Here is a 23,497-nt window from a genome sequence, read left to right as displayed (position 1 = left end):
TCTGTCTTCTTCGTCGGTGCGTTACAGTCCACCATGACTCTGCTGCCACCTACAGCGCAGATGTCGTAACTGTTTCTTTCCCATCTCTCCCCTGTTATGAATGAATGAATGAATGAATGAATGAATGAATGAATGAATGAATGAATGAATGAATGAATGAATGAATGATGAATGAATGAATGAATGAATGAATGAATGAATGAATGAATGAAAACTTTATTTAACATATTGCAGAATGGGTACAGTACAGTATGGCTCAATACACACAAGGCGGCACGGTGGTGTAGTGGTTAACACTGTCGCCTCACAGCAAGAAGGTCCAGGGTTCGATTCCCGCTTGGGGACCAGGTTTCCATGATGCCAGGTACCCAGGTGGGGTCTCTCCCAGGCCTTTCTGTGTGGAGTTTGCATGTTCTCCCCGTGCTCGCAAGGGTTTCCCCCCCGATAAGATAAACCCAATGGAAAAACATGCACAACAACAGATCGCTAACGCTGTGGCGTCCTTGACGAAGACGGACAGGAGCACTTGGATTGGTCCCCTGGCGCGGCTCACGTTGACGCCTGTCTGCTCCCGGCTGCCCTTGGGGGGGAAGGACGACGGGATGGGTTAATCGCAGAGACGAATCGCATCGGCGATTCTAAAGAGACAATGCATGCGTGTGTGTTCCGGTGTGTGTGCTAAAAAAACGAACCGCTGTGTGTACCACTAAAACATTGAGTGTCGTTGCATGCCGAATAAAGACCTCTGCAACAGGTCCTGCATTATTATTATATTATATTATTATTGTTAAGGGGATGCAGACCGGAGAAAGACTTTCGTCTTGTTTACATCAGGGTGCCCCATTTTCAATTCATAGTTATTCTCTAGTGGCCATAATAATTTATTTTTACAACCACTTAGTCATTCATTAGAGTAAATATATATATATATGTATCCTATCCCAATAATGACTAATATATCACATTAGGATGTTTGAGAGCATTTAGACAGGTTAAATATTGATTGATTGATTGATTGAAAAGTTTATTAACAGATTGCAGAATGGGTACAGTACAGCTCAATACATACAATTGTTAAGGGGATGCAGACCAGAGAAAGACTTTCGTCTTGTTTACATCAGGGTCCCCCATTTTCAATTAATCATATTCATCATCATATGGCGCAGGGTTATATAAGAACCATATCTACAGTAGGCCTACACACACTACACTAGTCCAGCCATGAAATCCTCGTCGTCAAAACAAACAGTGCTCAGTGTTTTTCAGAAGTGGTGTCTTTTTGTGTGTTTTTCTTATGCAACTGCTTATCTGATGTATTCTCCGCTAGAGATTTTCAGACATTCACACAGTGACAGGGAATGTAGAAGATGACTTTATTGTCAATGTACACAATCCCTTCTAGTTACACAGAGAGGTCAGAGCGCAGGGTCTCCCACCGAGCAGCGTCCCCTGGTGGAGGTGGTGGGTACTGTTACCCACCGGGCACCAGCTCACAGCTGGCATACACCCGGCGCTCAACCTCTACTGTCTTTAACTATGAATAAACACAACACTATAACTTACCATCTTTAGATCATTAGATTTGAAAACATTGTTCCACACACAGACTATGATCATTGACTTGAGTTCAAAAGGAACTAGACCCATTTTTCACAATTCATAATGTTATTCCTCTGGTCTGAGACAGTCCGATAATATTACTGAACATGAACAAACTCTCTCCCTGAACCAAGACCTGCGCTAAAACTCCAAACTGTCATCGGGTATACAGTCTAAAGCTGTGATGTCATCGGGTATAAAGTCTGAAGCTGTGATGTCATCGGGTATAAAGTCTGAAGCTGTGATGTCATCGGGTATAAAGTCTGAAGCTGTGATGTCATCGGGTATACAGTCTGAAGCTGTGATGTCATCGGGTATACAGTCAGAAGCTGTGATGTCATCGGGTATAAATTCTGAAGCTGTGATGTCATCGGGTATAAAGTCTGAAGCTGTGATGTCATCGGGTATAAAGTCTGAAGCTGTGATGTCATCGGGTATAAAGTCTGAAGCTGTGATGTCATCATCGGGTATAAAGTCTGAAGCTGTGATGTCATCGGGTATAAAGTCTGAAGCTGCTCCATAGACAATGAATTGGGAGAGATGGTAAAGATGACACTGAGAGACACCCAAGGGGAATGTTCTGAGTATATGATGGTATAGATGACACTGAGAGACACCCAGGAGAATGTTCTGAGTATATGATGGTATAGATGAGAGACACCCAGGAGAATGTTCTGAGTATATGATGGTATAGATGACACTGAGAGACACCCAGGAGAATGTTCTGAGTATATGATGTTATTATAGATGACACTGAGAGACACCCAGGAGAATGTTCTGAGTATATGATGGTATAGATGACACTGAGAGATACCCAGGAGAATGTTCTGAGTATATGATGGTATAGATGACACTGAGAGACACCCAGGAGAATGTTCTGAGTATATGATGGTATAGATGACACTGAGAGACACCCAGGAGAATGTTCTGAGTATATGATGGTATAGATGACACTGAGAGACACCCAGGAGAATGTTCTGAGTATATGATGTTATAGATGACACTGAGACACCCAGGAGAATATTCTGAGTATATGATGGTATATAGAAGATGACACTGTGACTGAGAGACACCCAGGAGAATGTTCTGAGTATATGATGTTATAGATGACACTGAGACACCCAGGAGAATGTTCTGAGTATATGATGGTATAGATGACACTGAGAGACACCCAGGAGAATGTTCTGAGTATATGATGTTATAGATGACACTGAGAGACACCCAGGGGAATGTTCTGAGTATATGATGGTATAGATGACACTGAGAGACACCCAGGGGAATGTTCTGAGTATATGATGGTATAGATGACACTGAGAGACACCCAGGGGAATGTTCTGAGTATATGATGGTATAGATGACACTGAGAGACACCCAGGAGAATGTTCTGAGTATATGATGGTATAGATGACACTGAGAGACACCCAGGAGAATGTTCTGAGTATATGATGGTATAGATGACACTGAGAGACACCCAGGAGAATGTTCTGAGTATATGATGGTATAGATGACACTGATAGACACCCAGGAGAATGTTCTCAGTATATGATGTTATAGATGACACTGAGAGACACCCAGGAGAATGTTCTGAGTATATGATGGTATAGATGACACTGAGAGACACCCAGGAGAATGTTCTGAGTATATGATGGTATAGATGACACTGAGAGACACCCAGGAGAATGTTCTGAGTATATGATGGTATAGATGACACTGAGAGACACCCAGGAGAATGTTCTGAGTATATGATGGTATAGATGACACTGAGAGACACCCAGGAGAATGTTCTGAGTATATGATGGTATAGATGACACTGATAGACACCCAGGAGAATGTTCTCAGTATATGATGTTATAGATGACACTGAGAGACACCCAGGAGAATGTTCTGAGTATATGATGGTATAGATGACACTGAGAGACACCCAGGAGAATGTTCTGAGTATATGATGGTATAGATGACACTGAGAGACACCCAGGAGAATGTTCTGAGTATATGATGGTATAGATGACACTGAGAGACACCCAGGAGAATGTTCTGAGTATATGATGGTATAGATGACACTGAGAGACACCCAGGAGAATGTTCTGAGTATATGGGCACATCTTCTGTTTCAGAACTGAGAACACTACTATATGAGGTCTGCTGACCAGCTGCTGCTGGAGGGGCCCAGGACCAGGCTCAAAACCAGGGGACACAGAGCCTTCACTGCTGCAGCCCCCCCCCCCCATAAGATCTGCCCAGAGCCTAGAGGCCTTTAAATCGCTGCTTAAACGCACCTTTTCCCCGGCCTTTGACCAGAGTTAGCCTGCCACCTGTACACTACGTTTGCTGTTACTCTGGACTTTTTATCTATTTATCTTGTCTCTTTTATATTGCACCTTGCTCTTGTTTTCTTAGTGTACTATACCTGTTTCTGTCATTCTAGTGTATTTTATTTGTTACTGCATTGTATGTGTTTTTTATCGTGTCTTACCTGTAAAGCACTTTGGTTGGCATTTAGTCATTATGTAAATGTGCTATATAAATAAAGCTGACTTGACTTGAAGCACATTTGTGTATTAAAAGAAAGAAAACTAAATCAGTTCCCATGCATCGTCAGTGGAGCGGCCTCCGACGTTATACTGGATGACATCACAGGTTTGAGTTATTGATTCTCTGGTTTCTGGCTTTATGAGAGAGTAGCTCATGTTCACACATATTGATTGAACTTTCCTAGACGGTGGAAATAACACTGGAACTAATGTGGGTGTTGTTCCCTTTTAAACTCTCTCACCCTGAACCACCAGCTAGTAAACCATTACTATTCATAGAACAAACTGGCTTCAGTGTTTATCTCCCTGATAAACATGTACTTTGAATTCTAACAGATCCCCTTTCCCTGCTCCTCTCTGGTGCTTTTGGGACCAAAACTAGTGTTAATAAAATGTTTGTGGAGTTTAGGAAAGATAACTTATACCATAAGGAGATTATTATTTATTTGGCAGACCTTGGAGGGATCCGTGTTTGTAGGTTGTTTTTAACATGATCTGGCACAGTAGTACTGTAAACTAAATGTAAAATGGCTGCATTTGATCATTTACACAAAATCCTGTGCAGTCTTTTTAATAACAAATAGAATCCAACCCATATCTTCTGTGCGTTATATGTAGCTAGCTTGTTTTTTCCATTTGTTCTTTGCAGACAAATACATAAAAAATAAACTAACAATCTAATGTTTAAAGAACTCGGACAGAATAACATCTGCAATGACATATTTATTTCATAAAAACAACTATTAATCCTTGGATTAGCCAAAAAGACAAACAGATGTAGGGTATTTCCTCCACAGAAGTGACAGAAAGTGAACAAAACAACAACTTACAGTATAGTCGAGAGTGACGTGGGGTGACATCCCCCTTGCTGGGATAAAAATACTGACGCGCATTATTGTTAATTATTAAATGTCAAACTTCTGTGGAAAAGGACATAGAATGCAGTAGAAAGGGTTCATCTGTTCAACCAACCCCCGGGAATACATTACCCTGAGTACACAGGCCTATTACCAGTACAGTAGCAGATGTTTTCTGTACAGGGTTCTTCCAAAACGGCCCAAAAGTAGCACTTGTATCACCACCACCATGTAAATAAAACACATAACACTCACATCGACATTGCGCTCTAACGGTGCCCTGCTACCATAGAATCACTGAGTGGGACGTACACAGGACACATTACCTTACAGTACAGCTGTTGAAGTACTTAGTAATACTATGCCTTACAAGTGTTCAACTGTGGATGCCAAACAGAGAAGGTAAAGACGACGTTTAAACTGTTAAACAGTAATCCAGAACTATTTTATTGCACTGTAAAAAAAAATGTATATGTCTGCACTTTATGTGCTCATTTCATGTCCATTCTACTACTTATTGCACTATTTTACTGTCTATTCTATCTTACTCTTTTTAAAACTAAATCAAACCACAAACAAGGTGGCCTGTTGGGATGTTAGATCCTAATGTGAAAAACTGATTTTATGTCTGCACTTTATGTGCTAATTTTCTTGTCTTTTTTCTGTTGTGAAGCACTTTGAACTGCAGTTTCTGTATGAAAGGTGCTATACAAATAAAGTTGTTTTATTATTATTATTATTATTATTTATTATTACAATGGCATGCTACGGTACATAACAACAATGAGCACATACACAAGGATGGAACATCAGGTTTTTGGTGAACTAGCACCCGTAGCATGTTTTTTGAGCCGACATTAGCGGCGATACAAATCCTAGTATTATTGAGCAGCAGCTGGGACTGAAACATAATACCAGGCTCAGGGCAGCGCGACATTCCATCACTGGGCGAAGCTCAGCGTGCCGCAAATAAGATGTACGACGACACATTATCACGAGGAAAAACAACAGGCTTCCCTCAACGTGTGTGTAGTATAAAGTTCTAGAAACATGAGATGTTGTAGCGAAGACAATGTGTAAGAAAACACACAGTGTAGAATGAAAACAAGACAAGGTCTCTGGTGTAAAACTTGTGTATGAAATATAAAGACGTCCTGCATGTTGCTGGCTCCATACTGGGACACACGGGGAGGAGAACCAAGAAGGCTCTCTCTGCACGCTGGTCTGTCCTCGTGTGCGTTTCCTCCACATTAATGTCTCGATGGAAAGACTTCTGAAACAGCATTTGGATAATGTCACAGAATCCGTTTTTGATGATGTGGCAGCTTCTATCAGCGTGTGTGTGTGTGCGTGTGTGCGTGTGTGCGTGTGTGTGTGTGTGTGTGCGTGTGTGCGTGTGTGTGTGCGTGTGTGTGTGTGTGCGTGTGTGCGTGTGTGCGCGTGCGTGCGTGCGTGCGTGTGTGTGTGTGTGTGTGTTTGTTCCTTGGCACTTTTCTCAGTTGTCACTTCCATGTCGGTGATTGTTGGCGTGTCGGTCGTCAACCAAACAGCAACAAGAGAACTATACAGACTGAGTTCACTATTATCAAGGGCACTGCAACGAGAGGAGAGAACACAGAGACAGTATAGTTAGTTACCAAGGCTCTACTCTGTAACGAGGAGAGAGAACACAGAGACAGTATAGTTAGCTACCAAGGCTCTTCTCTGCTCTGTAACGAGAGGAGAGAACACAGAGACAGTATAGTTAGCTACCAAGGCTCTTCTCTGCTCTGTAACGAGAGGAGAGAACACAGAGACAGTATAGTTAGTTACCAAGGCTCTACTCTGTAACGAGGAGAGAGAACACAGAGACAGTATAGTTAGCTACCAAGGCTCTACTCTACTCTGTAACGAGAGGAGAGAACACAGAGACAGTATAGTTAGCTACCAAGGCTCTTCTCTGCTCTGTAACGAGAGGAGAGAACACAGAGACAGTATAGTTAGCTACCAAGGCTCTTCTCTGCTCTGTAACGAGAGGAGAGAACACAGAGACAGTATAGTTAGTTACCAAGGCTCTACTCTGCTCTGTAACGAGAGGAGAGAACACAGAGACAGTATAGTTAGCTACCAAGGCTCTACTCTACTCTGTAACGAGAGGAGAGAACACAGAGACAGTATAGTTAGCTACCAAGGCTCTACTCTGTAACGAGAGGAGAGAACACAGAGACAGTATAGTTAGCTACCAAGGCTCTTCTCTGCTCTGTAACGAGAGGAGAGAACACAGAGACAGTATAGTTAGTTACCAAGGCTCTACTCTGTAACGAGAGGAGAGAACACAGAGACAGTATAGTTAGCTACCAAGGCTCTACTCTGTAACGAGAGGAGAGAACACAGAGACAGTATAGTTAGCTACCAAGGCTCTTCTCTGCTCTGTAACGAGAGGAGAGAACACAGAGACAGTATAGTTAGCTACCAAGGCTCTACTCTGTAACGAGAGGAGAGAACACAGAGACAGTATAGTTAGCTACCAAGGCTCTACTCTGTAATGAGAGGAGAGAACACAGAGACAGTAAAGTTAGTTACCAAGGCTCTTCTCTACTCTGTAACGAGAGGAGAGAACACAGAGACAGTATAGTTAGCTACCAAGGCTCTTCTCTGCTCTGTAACGAGAGGAGAGAACACAGAGACAGTATAGTTAGTTACCAAGGCTCTACTCTGTAACGAGAGGAGAGAACACAGAGACAGTATAGTTAGCTACCAAGGCTCTACTCTGTAACGAGAGGAGAGAACACAGAGACAGTATAGTTAGCTACCAAGGCTCTACTCTACTCTGCAACGAGAGGAGAGAACACAGAGACAGTATAGTTAGTTACCAAGGCTCTACTCTGTAACGAGAGGAGAGAACACAGAGACAGTAAAGTTAGTTACCAAGGCTCTACTCTGTAACGAGGAGAGAACACAGAGACAGCATAGTTAGCTACCAAGGCTCTACTCTACTCTGCAACGAGAGGAGAGAACACAGAGACAGTATAGTTAGTTACCAAGGCTCTGCTCTGCTCTGTAACGAGAGGAGAGAACACAGAGACAGTATAGTTAGTTACCAAGGCTCTACTCTGTAACGAGAGGAGAGAACACAGAGACAGTATAGTTAGTTACCAAGGCTCTGCTCTACTCTGTAACGAGAGGAGAGAACACAGAGACAGTATAGTTAGTTACCAAGGCTCTACTCTGCTCTGTAACGAGAGGAGAGAACACAGAGACAGTAAAGTTAGTTACCAAGGCTCTACTCTGTAACGAGAGGAGAGAACACAGAGACAGTATAGTTAGTTACCAAGGCTCTACTCTGCTCTGTAACGAGAGGAGAGAACACAGAGACAGTAAAGTTAGTTACCAAGGCTCTACTCTGTAACGAGAGGAGAGAACACAGAGACAGTATAGTTAGCTACCAAGGCTCTTCTCTGCTCTGTAACGAGAGGAGAGAACACAGAGACAGTATAGTTAGCTACCAAGGCTCTACTCTACTCTGCAACGAGAGGAGAGAACACAGAGACAGTAAAGTTAGTTACCAAGGCTCTACTCTGTAACGAGAGGAGAGAACACAGAGACAGTATAGTTAGCTACCAAGGCTCTTCTCTGCTCTGTAACGAGAGGAGAGAACACAGAGACAGTATAGTTAGCTACCAAGGCTCTACTCTACTCTGCAACGAGAGGAGAGAACACAGAGACAGTATAGTTAGTTACCAAGGCTCTACTCTGTAACGAGAGGAGAGAACACAGAGACAGTAAAGTTAGTTACCAAGGCTCTACTCTGTAACGAGGAGAGAACACAGAGACAGTATAGTTAGCTACCAAGGCTCTACTCTACTCTGCAACGAGAGGAGAGAACACAGAGACAGTATAGTTAGCTACCAAGGCTCTTCTCTACTCTGTAACGAGAGGAGAGAACACAGAGACAGTATAGTTAGTTACCAAGGCTCTACTCTGTAACGAGAGGAGAGAACACAGAGACAGTATAGTTAGTTACCAAGGCTCTACTCTGTAACGAGGAGAGAACACAGAGACAGTATAGTTAGCTACCAAGGCTCTACTCTGTAACGAGGAGAGAACACAGAGACAGTATAGTTAGCTACCAAGGCTCTACTCTGTAACGAGAGGAGAGAACACAGAGACAGTAAAGTTAGTTACCAAGGCTCTACTCTGTAACGAGAGGAGAGAACACAGAGACAGTAAAGTTAGTTACCAAGGCTCTACTCTGTAACGAGAGGAGAGAACACAGAGACAGTATAGTTAGCTACCAAGGCTCTTCTCTGCTCTGTAACGAGAGGAGAGAACACAGAGACAGTATAGTTAGTTACCAAGGCTCTACTCTGTAACGAGAGAGAACACAGAGACAGTATAGTTAGCTACCAAGGCTCTACTCTGTAACGAGAGGAGAGAACACAGAGACAGTATAGTTAGCTACCAAGGCTCTACTCTACTCTGCAACGAGAGGAGAGAACACAGAGACAGTATAGTTAGTTACCAAGGCTCTACTCTGTAACGAGAGGAGAGAACACAGAGACAGTAAAGTTAGTTACCAAGGCTCTACTCTGTAACGAGGAGAGAACACAGAGACAGTATAGTTAGCTACCAAGGCTCTACTCTACTCTGCAACGAGAGGAGAGAACACAGAGACAGTATAGTTAGTTACCAAGGCTCTGCTCTGCTCTGTAACGAGAGGAAAGAACACAGAGACAGTATAGTTAGCTACCAAGGCTCTACTCTGTAACGAGAGGAGAGAACACAGAGACAGTATAGTTAGTTACCAAGGCTCTGCTCTACTCTGTAACGAGAGGAGAGAACACAGAGACAGTATAGTTAGTTACCAAGGCTCTACTCTGTAACGAGAGGAGAGAACACAGAGACAGTATAGTTAGTTACCAAGGCTCTACTCTGCTCTGTAACGAGAGGAGAGAACACAGAGACAGTAAAGTTAGTTACCAAGGCTCTACTCTGTAACGAGAGGAGAGAACACAGAGACAGTATAGTTAGCTACCAAGGCTCTTCTCTGCTCTGTAACGAGAGGAGAGAACACAGAGACAGTATAGTTAGCTACCAAGGCTCTACTCTACTCTGCAACGAGAGGAGAGAACACAGAGACAGTATAGTTAGTTACCAAGGCTCTACTCTGTAACGAGAGGAGAGAACACAGAGACAGTAAAGTTAGTTACCAAGGCTCTACTCTGTAACGAGGAGAGAACACAGAGACAGTATAGTTAGCTACCAAGGCTCTACTCTACTCTGCAACGAGAGGAGAGAACACAGAGACAGTATAGTTAGTTACCAAGGCTCTGCTCTGCTCTGTAACGAGAGGAGAGAACACAGAGACAGTATAGTTAGCTACCAAGGCTCTACTCTGTAACGAGAGGAGAGAACACAGAGACAGTATAGTTAGTTACCAAGGCTCTGCTCTACTCTGTAACGAGAGGAGAGAACACAGAGACAGTATAGTTAGTTACCAAGGCTCTGCTCTGCTCTGTAACGAGAGGAGAGAACACAGAGACAGTATAGTTAGTTACCAAGGCTCTGCTCTGCTCTGTAACGAGAGGAGAGAACACAGAGACAGTATAGTTAGCTACCAAGGCTCTACTCTGCTCTGTAACGAGAGGAGAGAACACAGAGACAGTATAGTTAGCTACCAAGGCTCTACTCTACTCTGTAACGAGAGGAGAGAACACAGAGACAGTATAGTTAGCTACCAAGGCTCTACTCTGCTCTGTAACGAGAGGAGAGAACACAGAGACAGTATAGTTAGCTACCAAGGCTCTACTCTACTCTGTAACGAGAGGAGAGAACACAGAGACAGTATAGTTAGCTACCAAGGCTCTTCTCTGCTCTGTAACGAGAGGAGAGAACACAGAGACAGTATAGTTAGTTACCAAGGCTCTTCTCTGCTCTGTAACGAGAGGAGAGAACACAGAGACAGTAAAGTTAGTTACCAAGGCTCTACTCTGTAACGAGAGGAGAGAACACAGAGACAGTATAGTTAGCTACCAAGGCTCTTCTCTGCTCTGTAACGAGAGGAGAGAACACAGAGACAGTATAGTTAGCTACCAAGGCTCTTCTCTGTTCTGTAACGAGAGGAGAGAACACAGAGACAGTATAGTTAGCTACCAAGGCTCTACTCTGCTCTGTAACGAGAGGAGAGAACACAGAGACAGTATAGTTAGTTACCAAGGCTCTACTCTGTAACGAGAGGAGAGAACACAGAGACAGTATAGTTAGCTACCAAGGCTCTGCTCTGTAACGAGAGGAGAGAACACAGAGACAGTATAGTTAGCTACCAAGGCTCTACTCTGTAACGAGAGGAGAGAACACAGAGACAGTATAGTTAGCTACCAAGGCTCTTCTCTGCTCTGTAACGAGAGGAGAGAACACAGAGACAGTATAGTTAGTTACCAAGGCTCTTCTCTGCTCTGTAACGAGAGGAGAGAACACAGAGACAGTATAGTTAGCTACCAAGGCTCTTCTCTGCTCTGTAACGAGAGGAGAGAACACAGAGACAGTATAGTTAGCTACCAAGGCTCTACTCTGTAACGAGAGGAGAGAACACAGAGACAGTATAGTTAGTTACCAAGGCTCTTCTCTGCTCTGTAACGAGAGGAGAGAACACAGAGACAGTATAGTTAGCTACCAAGGCTCTTCTCTGCTCTGTAACGAGAGGAGAGAACACAGAGACAGTATAGTTAGCTACCAAGGCTCTTCTCTGCTCTGTAACGAGAGGAGAGAACACAGAGACAGTATAGTTAGTTACCAAGGCTCTGCTCTGTAACGAGGAGAGAACACAGAGACAGTATAGTTAGTTACCAAGGCTCTTCTCTGCTCTGTAACGAGAGGAGAGAACACAGAGACAGTATAGTTAGTTACCAAGGCTCTGCTCTGTAACGAGAGGAGAGAACACAGAGACAGTATAGTTAGTTACCAAGGCTCTGCTCTGTAACGAGAGGAGAGAACACAGAGACAGTATAGTTAGTTACCAAGGCTCTACTCTGTAACGAGAGGAGAGAACACAGAGACAGTATAGTTAGCTACCAAGGCTCTGCTCTGTAACGAGAGGAGAGAACACAGAGACAGTATAGTTAGCTACCAAGGCTCTACTCTGCAACGAGAGGAGAGAACACAGAGACAGTATAGTTAGTTACCAAGGCTCTACTCTGCTCTGTAACGAGAGGAGAGAACACAGAGACAGTATAGTTAGCTACCAAGGCTCTACTCTACTCTGTAACGAGAGGAGAGAACACAGAGACAGTATAGTTAGCTACCAAGGCTCTACTCTGTAACGAGAGGAGAGAACACAGAGACAGTATAGTTAGCTACCAAGGCTCTTCTCTGCTCTGTAACGAGAGGAGAGAACACAGAGACAGTATAGTTAGTTACCAAGGCTCTTCTCTGCTCTGTAACGAGAGGAGAGAACACAGAGACAGTATAGTTAGCTACCAAGGCTCTACTCTGTAACGAGGAGAGAACACAGAGACAGTATAGTTAGTTACCAAGGCTCTTCTCTGCTCTGTAACGAGAGGAGAGAACACAGAGACAGTATAGTTAGCTACCAAGGCTTTTCTCTGCTCTGTAACGAGAGGAGAGAACACAGAGACAGTATAGTTAGCTACCAAGGCTCTTCTCTGCTCTGTAACGAGAGGAGAGAACACAGAGACAGTATAGTTAGTTACCAAGGCTCTGCTCTGTAACGAGAGGAGAGAACACAGAGACAGTATAGTTAGTTACCAAGGCTCTTCTCTGCTCTGTAACGAGAGGAGAGAACACAGAGACAGTATAGTTAGTTACCAAGGCTCTGCTCTGTAACGAGAGGAGAGAACACAGAGACAGTATAGTTAGTTACCAAGGCTCTGCTCTGTAACGAGAGGAGAGAACACAGAGACAGTATAGTTAGCTACCAAGGCTCTACTCTGTAACGAGAGGAGAGAACACAGAGACAGTATAGTTAGCTACCAAGGCTCTACTCTGCTCTGTAACGAGAGGAGAGAACACAGAGACAGTATAGTTAGCTACCAAGGCTCTTCTCTGCTCTGTAACGAGAGGAGAGAACACAGAGACAGTATAGTTAGCTACCAAGGCTCTACTCTGCTCTGTAACGAGAGGAGAGAACACAGAGACAGTATAGTTAGCTACCAAGGCTCTACTCTGCTCTGTAACGAGAGGAGAGAACTCAGAGACAGTATAGTTAGCTACCAAGGCTCTACTCTGTAACGAGAGGAGAGAACACAGAGACAGTATAGTTAGTTACCAAGGCTCTACTCTGCTCTGTAACGAGAGGAGAGAACACAGAGACAGTATAGTTAGTTACCAAGGCTCTACTCTGTAACGAGAGGAGAGAACACAGAGACAGTATAGTTAGCTACCAAGGCTCTACTCTGCTCTGTAACGAGAGGAGAGAACACAGAGACAGTATAGTTAGCTACCAAGGCTCTGCTCTACTCTGTAACGAGAGGAGAGAACACAGAGACAGTATAGTTAGCTACCAAGGCTCTACTCTGCTCTGTAACGAGAGGAGAGAACACAGAGACAGTATAGTTAGCTACCAAGGCTCTGCTCTACTCTGTAACGAGAGGAGAGAACACAGAGACAGTATAGTTAGCTACCAAGGCTCTACTCTGTAACGAGGAGAGAACACAGAGACAGTATAGTTAGCTACCAAGGCTCTGCTCTGTAACGAGAGGAGAGAACACAGAGACAGTATAGTTAGCTACCAAGGCTCTGCTCTGCTCTGTAACGAGAGGAGAGAACACAGAGACAGTATAGTTAGCTACCAAGGCTCTTCTCTGTAACGAGAGGAGAGAACACAGAGACAGTATAGTTAGCTACCAAGGCTCTTCTCTGTAACGAGAGGAGAGAACACAGAGACAGTATAGTTAGCTACCAAGGCTCTACTCTGTAACGAGAGGAGAGAACACAGAGACAGTATAGTTAGCTACCAAGGCTCTACTCTACTCTGTAACGAGAGGAGAGAACACAGAGACAGTATAGTTAGTTACCAAGGCTCTACTCTACTCTGTAACGAGAGGAGAGAACACAGAGACAGTATAGTTAGCTACCAAGGCTCTACTCTACTCTGTAACGAGAGGAGAGAACACAGAGACAGTATAGTTAGCTACCAAGGCTCTACTCTACTCTGTAACGAGAGGAGAGAACACAGAGACAGTATAGTTAGCTACCAAGGCTCTACTCTACTCTGTAACGAGAGGAGAGAACACAGAGACAGTATAGTTAGCTACCAAGGCTCTACTCTACTCTGTAACGAGAGGAGAGAACACAGAGACAGTGTAGTTAGCTACCAAGGCTCTACTCTGTAACGAGAGGAGAGAACACAGAGACAGTATAGTTAGCTACCAAGGCTCTACTCTGCTCTGTAACGAGAGGAGAGAACACAGAGACAGTATAGTTAGTTACCAAGGCTCTACTCTACTCTGTAACGAGAGGAGAGAACACAGAGACAGTATAGTTAGCTACCAAGGCTCTACTCTACTCTGTAACGAGAGGAGAGAACACAGAGACAGTATAGTTAGCTACCAAGGCTCTACTCTACTCTGTAACGAGAGGAGAACACAGAGACAGTATAGTTAGTTACCAAGGCTCTTCTCTGCTCTGTAACGAGAGGAGAGAACACAGAGACAGTATAGTTAGCTACCAAGGCTCTACTCTACTCTGTAACGAGAGGAGAGAACACAGAGACAGTATAGTTAGCTACCAAGGCTCTACTCTACTCTGTAACGAGAGGAGAGAACACAGAGACAGTATAGTTAGCTACCAAGGCTCTACTCTACTCTGTAACGAGAGGAGAGAACACAGAGACAGTATAGTTAGCTACCAAGGCTCTACTCTACTCTGTAACGAGAGGAGAGAACACAGAGACAGTATAGTTAGCTACCAAGGCTCTACTCTGTAACGAGAGGAGAGAACACAGAGACAGTATAGTTAGCTACCAAGGCTCTACTCTGCTCTGTAACGAGGAGAGAACACAGAGACAGTATAGTTAGTTACCAAGGCTCTACTCTACTCTGTAACGAGAGGAGAGAACACAGAGACAGTATAGTTAGCTACCAAGGCTCTACTCTACTCTGTAACGAGAGGAGAGAACACAGAGACAGTATAGTTAGCTACCAAGGCTCTACTCTACTCTGTAACGAGAGGAGAGAACACAGAGACAGTATAGTTAGCTACCAAGGCTCTTCTCTACTCTGTAACGAGAGGAGAGAACACAGAGACAGTATAGTTAGCTACCAAGGCTCTACTCTGTAACGAGAGGAGAGAACACAGAGACAGTATAGTTAGCTACCAAGGCTCTTCTCTGCTCTGTAACGAGAGGAGAGAACACAGAGACAGTATAGTTAGTTACCAAGGCTCTTCTCTGCTCTGTAACGAGAGGAGAGAACACAGAGACAGTATAGTTAGCTACCAAGGCTCTTCTCTACTCTGTAACGAGAGGAGAGAACACAGAGACAGTATAGTTAGCTACCAAGGCTCTGCTCTGCTCTGTAACGAGAGGAGAGAACACAGAGACAGTATAGTTAGTTACCAAGGCTCTTCTCTGCTCTGTAACGAGAGGAGAGAACACAGAGACAGTATAGTTAGTTACCAAGGCTCTTCTCTGCTCTGTAACGAGAGGAGAGAACACAGAGACAGTATAGTTAGTTACCAAGGCTCTACTCTACTCTGTAACGAGAGGAGAGAACACAGAGACAGTATAGTTAGTTACCAAGGCTCTACTCTACTCTGTAACGAGAGGAGAGAACACAGAGACAGTATAGTTAGTTACCAAGGCTCTTCTCTACTCTGTAACGAGAGGAGAGAACACAGAGACAGTATAGTTAGTTACCAAGGCTCTACTCTACTCTGTAACGAGAGGAGAGAACACAGAGACAGTATAGTTAGCTACCAAGGCTCTTCTCTGCTCTGTAACGAGAGGAGAGAACACAGAGACAGTATAGTTAGTTACCAAGGCTCTACTCTGCTCTGTAACGAGAGGAGAGAACACAGAGACAGTATAGTTAGTTACCAAGGCTCTTCTCTGCTCTGTAACGAGAGGAGAGAACACGGGGGAAACACGTGTCACGCTTTCATTTGACAATAAAATGGAAAAGAATCACTTTGACCCTTTCACTGCCACGCTACCAAATGGTTAACCCTTTCACTGCGACAATACAGCAGGTTAACCCTTTCACTGCCACAAGACAAAGGGTTAACCCTTTCACTACCACACTACAGAAGGTTAACCCTTTCACTACCACACTGCAGACCGTTAACCGTCTGTAGTGTGGTAGTGAAAGGGTTAAGGATTGTATGGCATTTGATCCGAATGAGTTTTATTCTAGTGCAGTACATACAGATATGAAACACACACAGACAAGATGAACATAATGCCACCATTGAACTGGAACTGCCACAATTGATTGATCATTCATTGAATGTCTATATATGTTTTATATGTTTTTTTTAATGGGCTTGTATTTTAGATTGAATATTATATATTATGCATACAAATTTTTTTGTTTATATTCTATCTTTCTCATTGCACTGCTCTGTGCTGGGAAGAACAGTATGAAATGAATGAAAGTTGTATTAACAGATTGCAGAATGGGTACAATACAGTACGGCTCAATGGGATGCAGACCAGAGAAAGACTTTCATCTTGTTTACATCAGGGTCCCCCATTTTCAATTCATAGTATTTCGTTTATGTACACAAGAAATGACAAGAATAAACTAAATATTGAACAGATCGCCACCACGTACCTCTCATGACAGTTCTAACGGAGCGGACCAGAGTGAGGATCTGAGCTTTGACCCCTGGATCATCTCCGAAGCCTCCTATCCCCTGGTCCACACCCCAGCCGACTGGAGAGAGAGAGAGGGAGAGAGAGAGACAGAGAGAGATAGAGAGAGACAGAGAGATATAGAGAGACAGAGAGAGAAAGAGAGAGAGGGAGAAAGAGAGGAGAGAGACAGAGACACAGACACAGAGAGAGAGAGACACACACAGACAGAGAGAGAGGGAGGGAGATGGAGGTCAATTCGAATACAGTTACCGTAAAACGACATTTTATGTAACATCCTGCAAAAACAAACGATCTGATCTCACTGCACTTTGTATGTAAAACATAATTTCGTCTGTCTGTGTTGTCGAGTTGCATAATAAGTAACATAATTATGAAGCCATTCTGTCCCACTGGCCAAACAACCGAAGATGGACTAGTACTGCGTCGATCATATATAATAACATTAAAGTGCGTACATAATAATAACAACGACTTAAAGAAATATGACAACAAACATCACTTACTCTTGCTGAGGAACCTCTCTTCGTGCAACACAGCGATCGCATTAGTGCACAGGATCGCGGTCTGCAGCAGAGTGTAAAGAGTAAACGCCATGCTGGCAGAATGCTGCTGCGACCACGCCCACTGTGACGTCACCGCCGCCGTAAAGTGACGGCCGGTGTCGTGCAGCGGTTAGACCACCGCAACGCTTCCGGTATTTTGAGCTCATGGGAGGAGTAGGAGGGCTCTAACGGCAAGGCTCCAATCAACATTCATTCTTTTATCCCCCCGCGCTCTCTTTCCCCTTCCCCCCTCCCCTCACGAGCTCCATGTAATGCGGAAGTGCAGTGGTCTATTCTCGAAGACACTCTGACGTCACGAGACCGCCGCCATCTTGGTATTGGGGAAACAAACGGATTTCTACTGATCAAACGTATGCGTTGAGCTTTGATTGATTGATTGATTGATTGATTGATTGAAAAGTGTATTAACAGATTGCAGAATGGGTACAGTACAGACAGTACAGCTCAATACATACAATTGTTAAGGGGATGCAGATCAGAGAAAGACTTTCGTCTTGTTTACATCAGGGTCCCCCATTTTCAATTCATCATATGACACACACGACATACAGATAGACAGTACTGCTACATCTATACATTTATGACATACCAGATTTGCAAATACGGTACTGTTTGTGATACTAAAAAAATCCAGAAAAAGAGTGTAGCCTATATACATTTGACATAGAAACTGTACATTGGAGGAGGTTGGGTAGGTGGGGTGGGGTTGGGTGGGGCTGTACATTGGAGGTGGGGGGGGGGGGGGGGGGGGGTTGGGTAGGGGGGGGGGGGGGCACTGTACATTGGAATACTGACAAGGCCATACTTGGTCTTTACTGTACAACTGGGTTAGGACATTTGTAGGGGCCAGTTTCGAATTGCAGTCTCCTCTTTGAGAGTGTTTTTGAAAGTGGGTAGTGATTCACATTCCTTTACAGCTTTGGGTAGGGCGTTCCACATTGATGTGGCATAATTGCGAAACGTGTTTAGTCCCTTGTTTGAGCCTAATCTGGGTTTTACATGATTTGTGGAGCTCCCTCTGGTGTTGTGATCGTGGTATTCACTGACCTTTGGGAAGTATTTTGACATGTACATGGGTACCTTGGTCGTGTAGTGTATCTTGTAGACCAGGCCCATTGCAAGTTGCTGTACTCTGTCGTCTACTCTAAGCCATCCTAGGTTGGCAAAGTGGGCAGGGGTGAGGTGGGTTCTAGGAGTCAGGTCAAGCAGTAGTCTGACTAGTTTGTTTTGAGATGTTTGTAATTTGGTTTTTAGTGCCTTTGAGGTGCTTTGGTACCATGAGGTGCAAGCATAGTCGTAGTACCCTTGAATGAGTGCTCCTGCCAGAGTCTTCAGGGTATTCTTGTTTACCAGAGAGGAGATCCGAATCGAGTTCGTTGGTTGACCCTTTTTATTACATTGGATGCCATTTTGTCACAGGAAAGATTAGCCTCTAGGATCGAACCCAGGTATGTAATTTCATCTTTCCTTGTGACAATATTGTCACTCACTGTAACTGAGAAGCCGTCGGTCTTGCTGAGTTTGTTATTTGAACCGAAGAGAATGGACTCTGTTTTGCCCATGTGTAATGATAGTTTGTTGTCGGCGAGCCATATGCAGATTTTGCCTAGTTCCGAGCTGAGGGTTTTTTCAACCTGTAACTTGTTCTTGTCAGAGACCAGCAGGGCTGAGTCGTCCGCAAACAGGAACAAGTTGCAGTCACAAGCTGATGACATGTCATTTGCATAAATTAGGAACAGTAGCGGGCCTAGTATGCGTCCTTGTGGAACACCACAGTTCACTGTGAGGGGGGGGGGGGATAGGGTACCGTTTACCTCCACCATCTGTTCTCTCCCCTCCAGGTAGGATTGTATCCAGCTCACTGATAAACTATCAAAACCAATTGCTTTTAGCTTGTCAATCAGAATGGTGTGATTGACAGTGTCGAAGGCCTTTTGTAGGTCTAGCATGACCATGCCGCAGTATTTGCCCGTGTCCACCTCTTGCTTGATGTGGTCGTTCAAATAGAGAAGGCATGTGTCAGTGGAGTGGGATGTTCTGAAGCCAGATTGGAAGCTCTGTTTTATTACATATTTTATCACATTCTTGTTCATTTCATAACCTTTTCATATAATTTGTTTTGAAAATATTGAGGCCAACGTGGCATTTCACTATTTCGAAAGCCTTTCTGGTGATTCTAAGTGCATGTTTCCCCCCCAAGCCATAGACGTGATGCACTTAGACAGAAAGTTAAAAAGACAGGAAATTGTCTTCGAAAATCGATTGATTGAAAATGTTATTAACACATTGCAGAATGGGTACAGTACAGTACAGCTCAATACACACACTTGTTAAGGGGATGCAGACCAGAGAAAGACTTTCGTCTTGTGGAAAATGTTATTATCAGCTCTAGCATTTCTTTAGACACATTTCTGAGAATGAAGGAACAATTTGGGGAGACATTTATTTCTGTCAGATTAATGTGTCTGTTAATTGTGAAATAGGATTTACATTCCTTAACCCTTTCACTGCCACACGACAGAAGGTTAACCCTTTACTATCACACAACCGACGGTTAACCGGCTGTTGTGTGGCAGTGAACGGGTTAACCTTCTGTGTATTGTCGCAGTGAAAGGGTTAACCGTTTCGGTAGTGCTGCAGTGAAAGAGTTAAAGGGATATTTCACTTGTGTATAACTTCAAGTTTTGTTTTATTTGTCACATATAAGGCACATGTACATTATAGTGAAATGCTTGGTTCTGTATGATGACCCTCTTGAGATTGTGCTTCATACAGTAAAAAAAAAAGTTTAACGAATAAAGACCAAACACTATACAAAAAGTCCAGTCTTACCGCTATCTAAAGTCATCTACAAGTAAACTAGTGACCACTGCTTTGCTTTCCCCGTCGTCTGCCGTCAAGAGAGAAAATAATCACAGAAAAGACTCAGGATAGATTTTTTTTTATTTATCCACATAAATAGTAGAGAAACTACAAGAAGATATTTAAATACATTTTTGCATTAACAGTTTATAATAACATGTTTCCTTTTTTGTTTAGTGTCAAATGTATCTATTCATTTCATCCTATATGAACAAGGAGATATGAGTTAAATGTTCATTTGTTTATTCTCTTTGACGTAAACTTCATTGCACCACCACCATCATCATCATCATCATCATCATCATCATCATGTCTTTCTTTTTACTTTTTCTTTTTCTTTTAAAAATGTTACATAATAAATAACATTATCACAATCAGGGTATTCGCCCCAATACTCAGTCAGATAAACAGACAAACAAACACATGTAGATTGGTCGTGAGTTCAGTTATATTCATATACAGTCATATTCATAGTATTCTCATGACGTTTCTTTTTGCCATACAATATGGCCCGCAATGCCACTCAGCTCACTGGCCACGGTTGTCATTTAATGACAAATCACCTGCCGTTTGATTAAAATCACCTGCGGTTTTGCGACCAAGACGTCTGCGATCGAATACTATATGAATACAGTCAGGAGGAGGAGTAATGTACAGGTTGCAACAACACTGGAAAAAAAGTATTCCCACTGGCCAATGCAGTCTTCCCACGAGGGGGGTCAAATGAGTGAAGTTACCCTTTAAATCGCCATTGTGAATGCCAGGAACTTCCAAAGGCAGATTGAGGGGTTTTTGGGGCGCACTCAGAAGAGGTGAGGTGACACTTACAGGGATTTAGAAGGGGGGGGGGGATACATTTAGTGCATTCAGGCAATCAGTGTGTGTCAGAATTAGCCTTTTTCGAACGCATCTCTGCAATACATACAGTACAGGGGGAAACTGCACTTCACCCAATTAGCCTCCTCTCAGTATTACAGGACCGATGCCGTTTCTCTGGGGTCGGACTCGGGGGCCGGTTCTGAGAGAGGTTAGGGGCGTCGGGTCGGGGGAGAGGAGGGAACATTGGGACGATGGGTCCACTGCACAATCGCTCTCGTCGTGCCCTCTGGATTTGTCATTCACCCTCTTTATGCCCCCTAAGTTTTCACCGCCCCTTAGATCGAAGATACACTCCAATTGACCTATCTCAAACCCCGCCCGCTTGATTCTCGTTGAGGTTTGAGATAGGTCACTTCTACACAGTAGGCCCTATAGCGAAAAGAGCCACATTGCTACATTACTTATCGCAGGCGTAGTTTAGTGATCTTTCTCCTGCAACCGACAAAAAAACCCCACCGTGTGCGCGCGCCCTAACTTCAGATCTCAGACGCTCCTCTTCAGCCGCGTGTTCTCGGACCATCGCGTGACATCAGACCATCGCGTGACATCAGACCATCGCGTGACATCAGACCATCGCGTGACATCAGACCATCGCGTGACATCAGACCATTGCGTGACATCATCAGAGTGCGACGACGAGGCTGTAGTGGAACCCCCCCCCCCCCTCTTTGATTTTGTTCTTCAGCCAGCGTCCGGAACATCGAGACGATAATAACGCATCTCTCCCCCGAAGACGATGGACTGGTGTTCAGGGCGGGGAATCATTCGTGGTCAATAAACACAGTTCAACCGGACAAGGAGGATCCCTTTGGGACCACAAGTTTGCCTATATATATTTCTGATGCCCTGTAGACAAGCTTGTTTTTGTGGAGTTATTTAATTTTTTTCAAGTGTCCACTTCAATGGTCATCCATTCACGTGTCCTGGTTCCACCACTCTACCACCCAGAGTCTTATATATTTACAGTCGAGCAAACCACCAAGTCCGTAGCCGCCGTCAGCAACTGTGATCTAGAGCCGTGGTCGATGATGACGACGTTCTCTCTCTCATCGTGTTAACTCTTCTCTTGTTCTCTTTTAGGGAACGTGTGGAGTTCATATGAAGTGAGTTCTTTCCTATGACTCTGACTCCGTGGTCTCCTGGTTCCTCTCTGAGAGCTCTAGAGAGGAGTTAGAGAGTTTCACATAGAGAGCAGGTAGTTGTGCTTTGGTCCTTGTGAATAAAGCTTATAATGTCGGTCAAGAGAGGCGAGTGTGGAATCTTTTGCTTTCAATGTCACGGTCCCCCCTCTGTGGCCATATTGCAGCAGCCATTATGGGTATTTATCAAGGAATCTTACATATTTACAGTTCACACTCCTTGCGTCTTAATTCTCTATGGTTACCAATAGAAGGGGGGGGGGGGTATGAGGTCACTCGTGTTGTAGAGTCGTCAGGCAAACGGACACCAGATGGACTTTTTTTTTGTTCTGCTCACGTCGGTCGTCTCTGATAGAAATTCACAAAAACGTTGGGTGTTTTTTTTCTCCCCTCCTCCTTCATTTGGATTCTCGTTGAGGCTGAAAATATATTAAAATAAATGTGAATAAAACCTTAATATTTGAGAGAATATTCATGTAATATTCACATCCATATTCGTGTGCATTTTGTAGTTAGTGAACTAATATCCATACTAGTAGTGTGTCCATCCATATATTCTAAATCAGCCATACTATGAACAAGAGGTTTAGTTAGGCATTGCAACTATTTGATGTTGTAAATTCTAAATGAATAGAATCCCATGTACTATTTATTGAGATAAAAAGAAAATCAAATTGAATAAACGTTCACCATTTAGCTATTTGCTGAGGTGGGAGCTGATCTTTTCTTTTCTGAGGATGTTTGCATAGGGGATCTGAAAAGCAAAATAACACATTACAACATTTACACATTTACTACAACACCTCATGTACAATGTTTTGCATCACCTTAATTTCCAAAACAAAACAATACCAACGTGAATCTAACCACATGGGAACAATTGATTAATTAAGGCTAATGTACATCAGGGTTAAATTTAGATACGTTGAGGGAAAAAGATATATAAGCATAACATTATTAAAATGTAGAATTGTAATATTTCCTTTATATCTTATCATAAATTATATTACATGGGCTATACTATTAACATGATAGAGTTTAAACACTCAGTAATGTAAGTGGAGGGGGAACATTTGTAAGTAATATTTCAAAGATTTAGAGAAAAAGGTGTCAAATCTGTACGACATGTATATCATCATCATTATCATCATATATAAATGATAATAATAACTAATAATAATAACTTTATTTGTATAGCACCTTTCATACAGGGGATTGCATTTCAAAGTGCTTTACATCAGTAAGAAATAAGAAA

At 43.4% G+C, this 23,497-nt stretch overlaps 2 protein-coding genes across 2 annotated transcripts in view; both read right to left on the bottom strand.

Moving 5' to 3' along the window:
- Positions 1-4,846: 4,846 nt before the first annotated feature.
- Positions 4,847-17,429, bottom strand: ier3ip1 (immediate early response 3 interacting protein 1). The gene is made up of 3 exons (XM_084326347.1): positions 17,303-17,429; positions 16,756-16,857; positions 4,847-6,581 (listed from the first exon to the last, which is right to left on the bottom strand). Exons 1-3 carry the CDS (start codon positions 17,391-17,393, stop codon positions 6,526-6,528), a joined length of 249 nt encoding a protein of 82 aa, XP_084182473.1. The 5' UTR covers positions 17,394-17,429; the 3' UTR covers positions 4,847-6,525.
- Positions 17,430-22,939: 5,510 nt separating this feature from the next.
- LOC311238018 (SKI family transcriptional corepressor 2-like) overlaps positions 22,940-23,497 on the bottom strand; it is a gene marked incomplete at both ends in the record, with an annotated part of 33,468 nt that continues 32,910 nt past the window's right edge. Inside the window, one exon of the mRNA XM_084325985.1 lies at positions 22,940-22,996. Coding sequence (XP_084182111.1) covers positions 22,940-22,996 — 57 coding nt within the window. The remainder of the gene's footprint in view (positions 22,997-23,497) is intronic.

The sequence above is a fragment of the Notolepis coatsorum genome (assembly GCF_963971535.1).
Source record: "Notolepis coatsorum genome assembly, chromosome: 12".
Taxonomy (NCBI): Eukaryota; Metazoa; Chordata; class Actinopteri; order Aulopiformes; family Paralepididae; genus Notolepis; species Notolepis coatsorum.
Note: the sequence above shows the minus strand (reverse complement) of the source record. Positions and strands in the feature narration are given on the sequence as shown.

What these genes read in the sequence shown, in the direction of transcription:
- ier3ip1 (XM_084326347.1), bottom strand. Translation starts at nt 17,393, where the DNA reads ATGGCGTTTACTCTTTACACTCTGCTGCAGACCGCGATCCTGTGCACT. An exon ending in AGAGAGGTTCCTCAGCAAGA is followed by an intron (nt 16,858 to 17,302) that starts GTAAGTGATGTT and finishes CTCTCTCTCCAG; the next exon opens with TCGGCTGGGGTGTGGACCAG. An exon ending in CGTTAGAACTGTCATGAGAG is followed by an intron (nt 6,582 to 16,755) that starts GTACGTGGTGGC and finishes CTCTCGTTGCAG; the next exon opens with TGCCCTTGATAATAGTGAAC.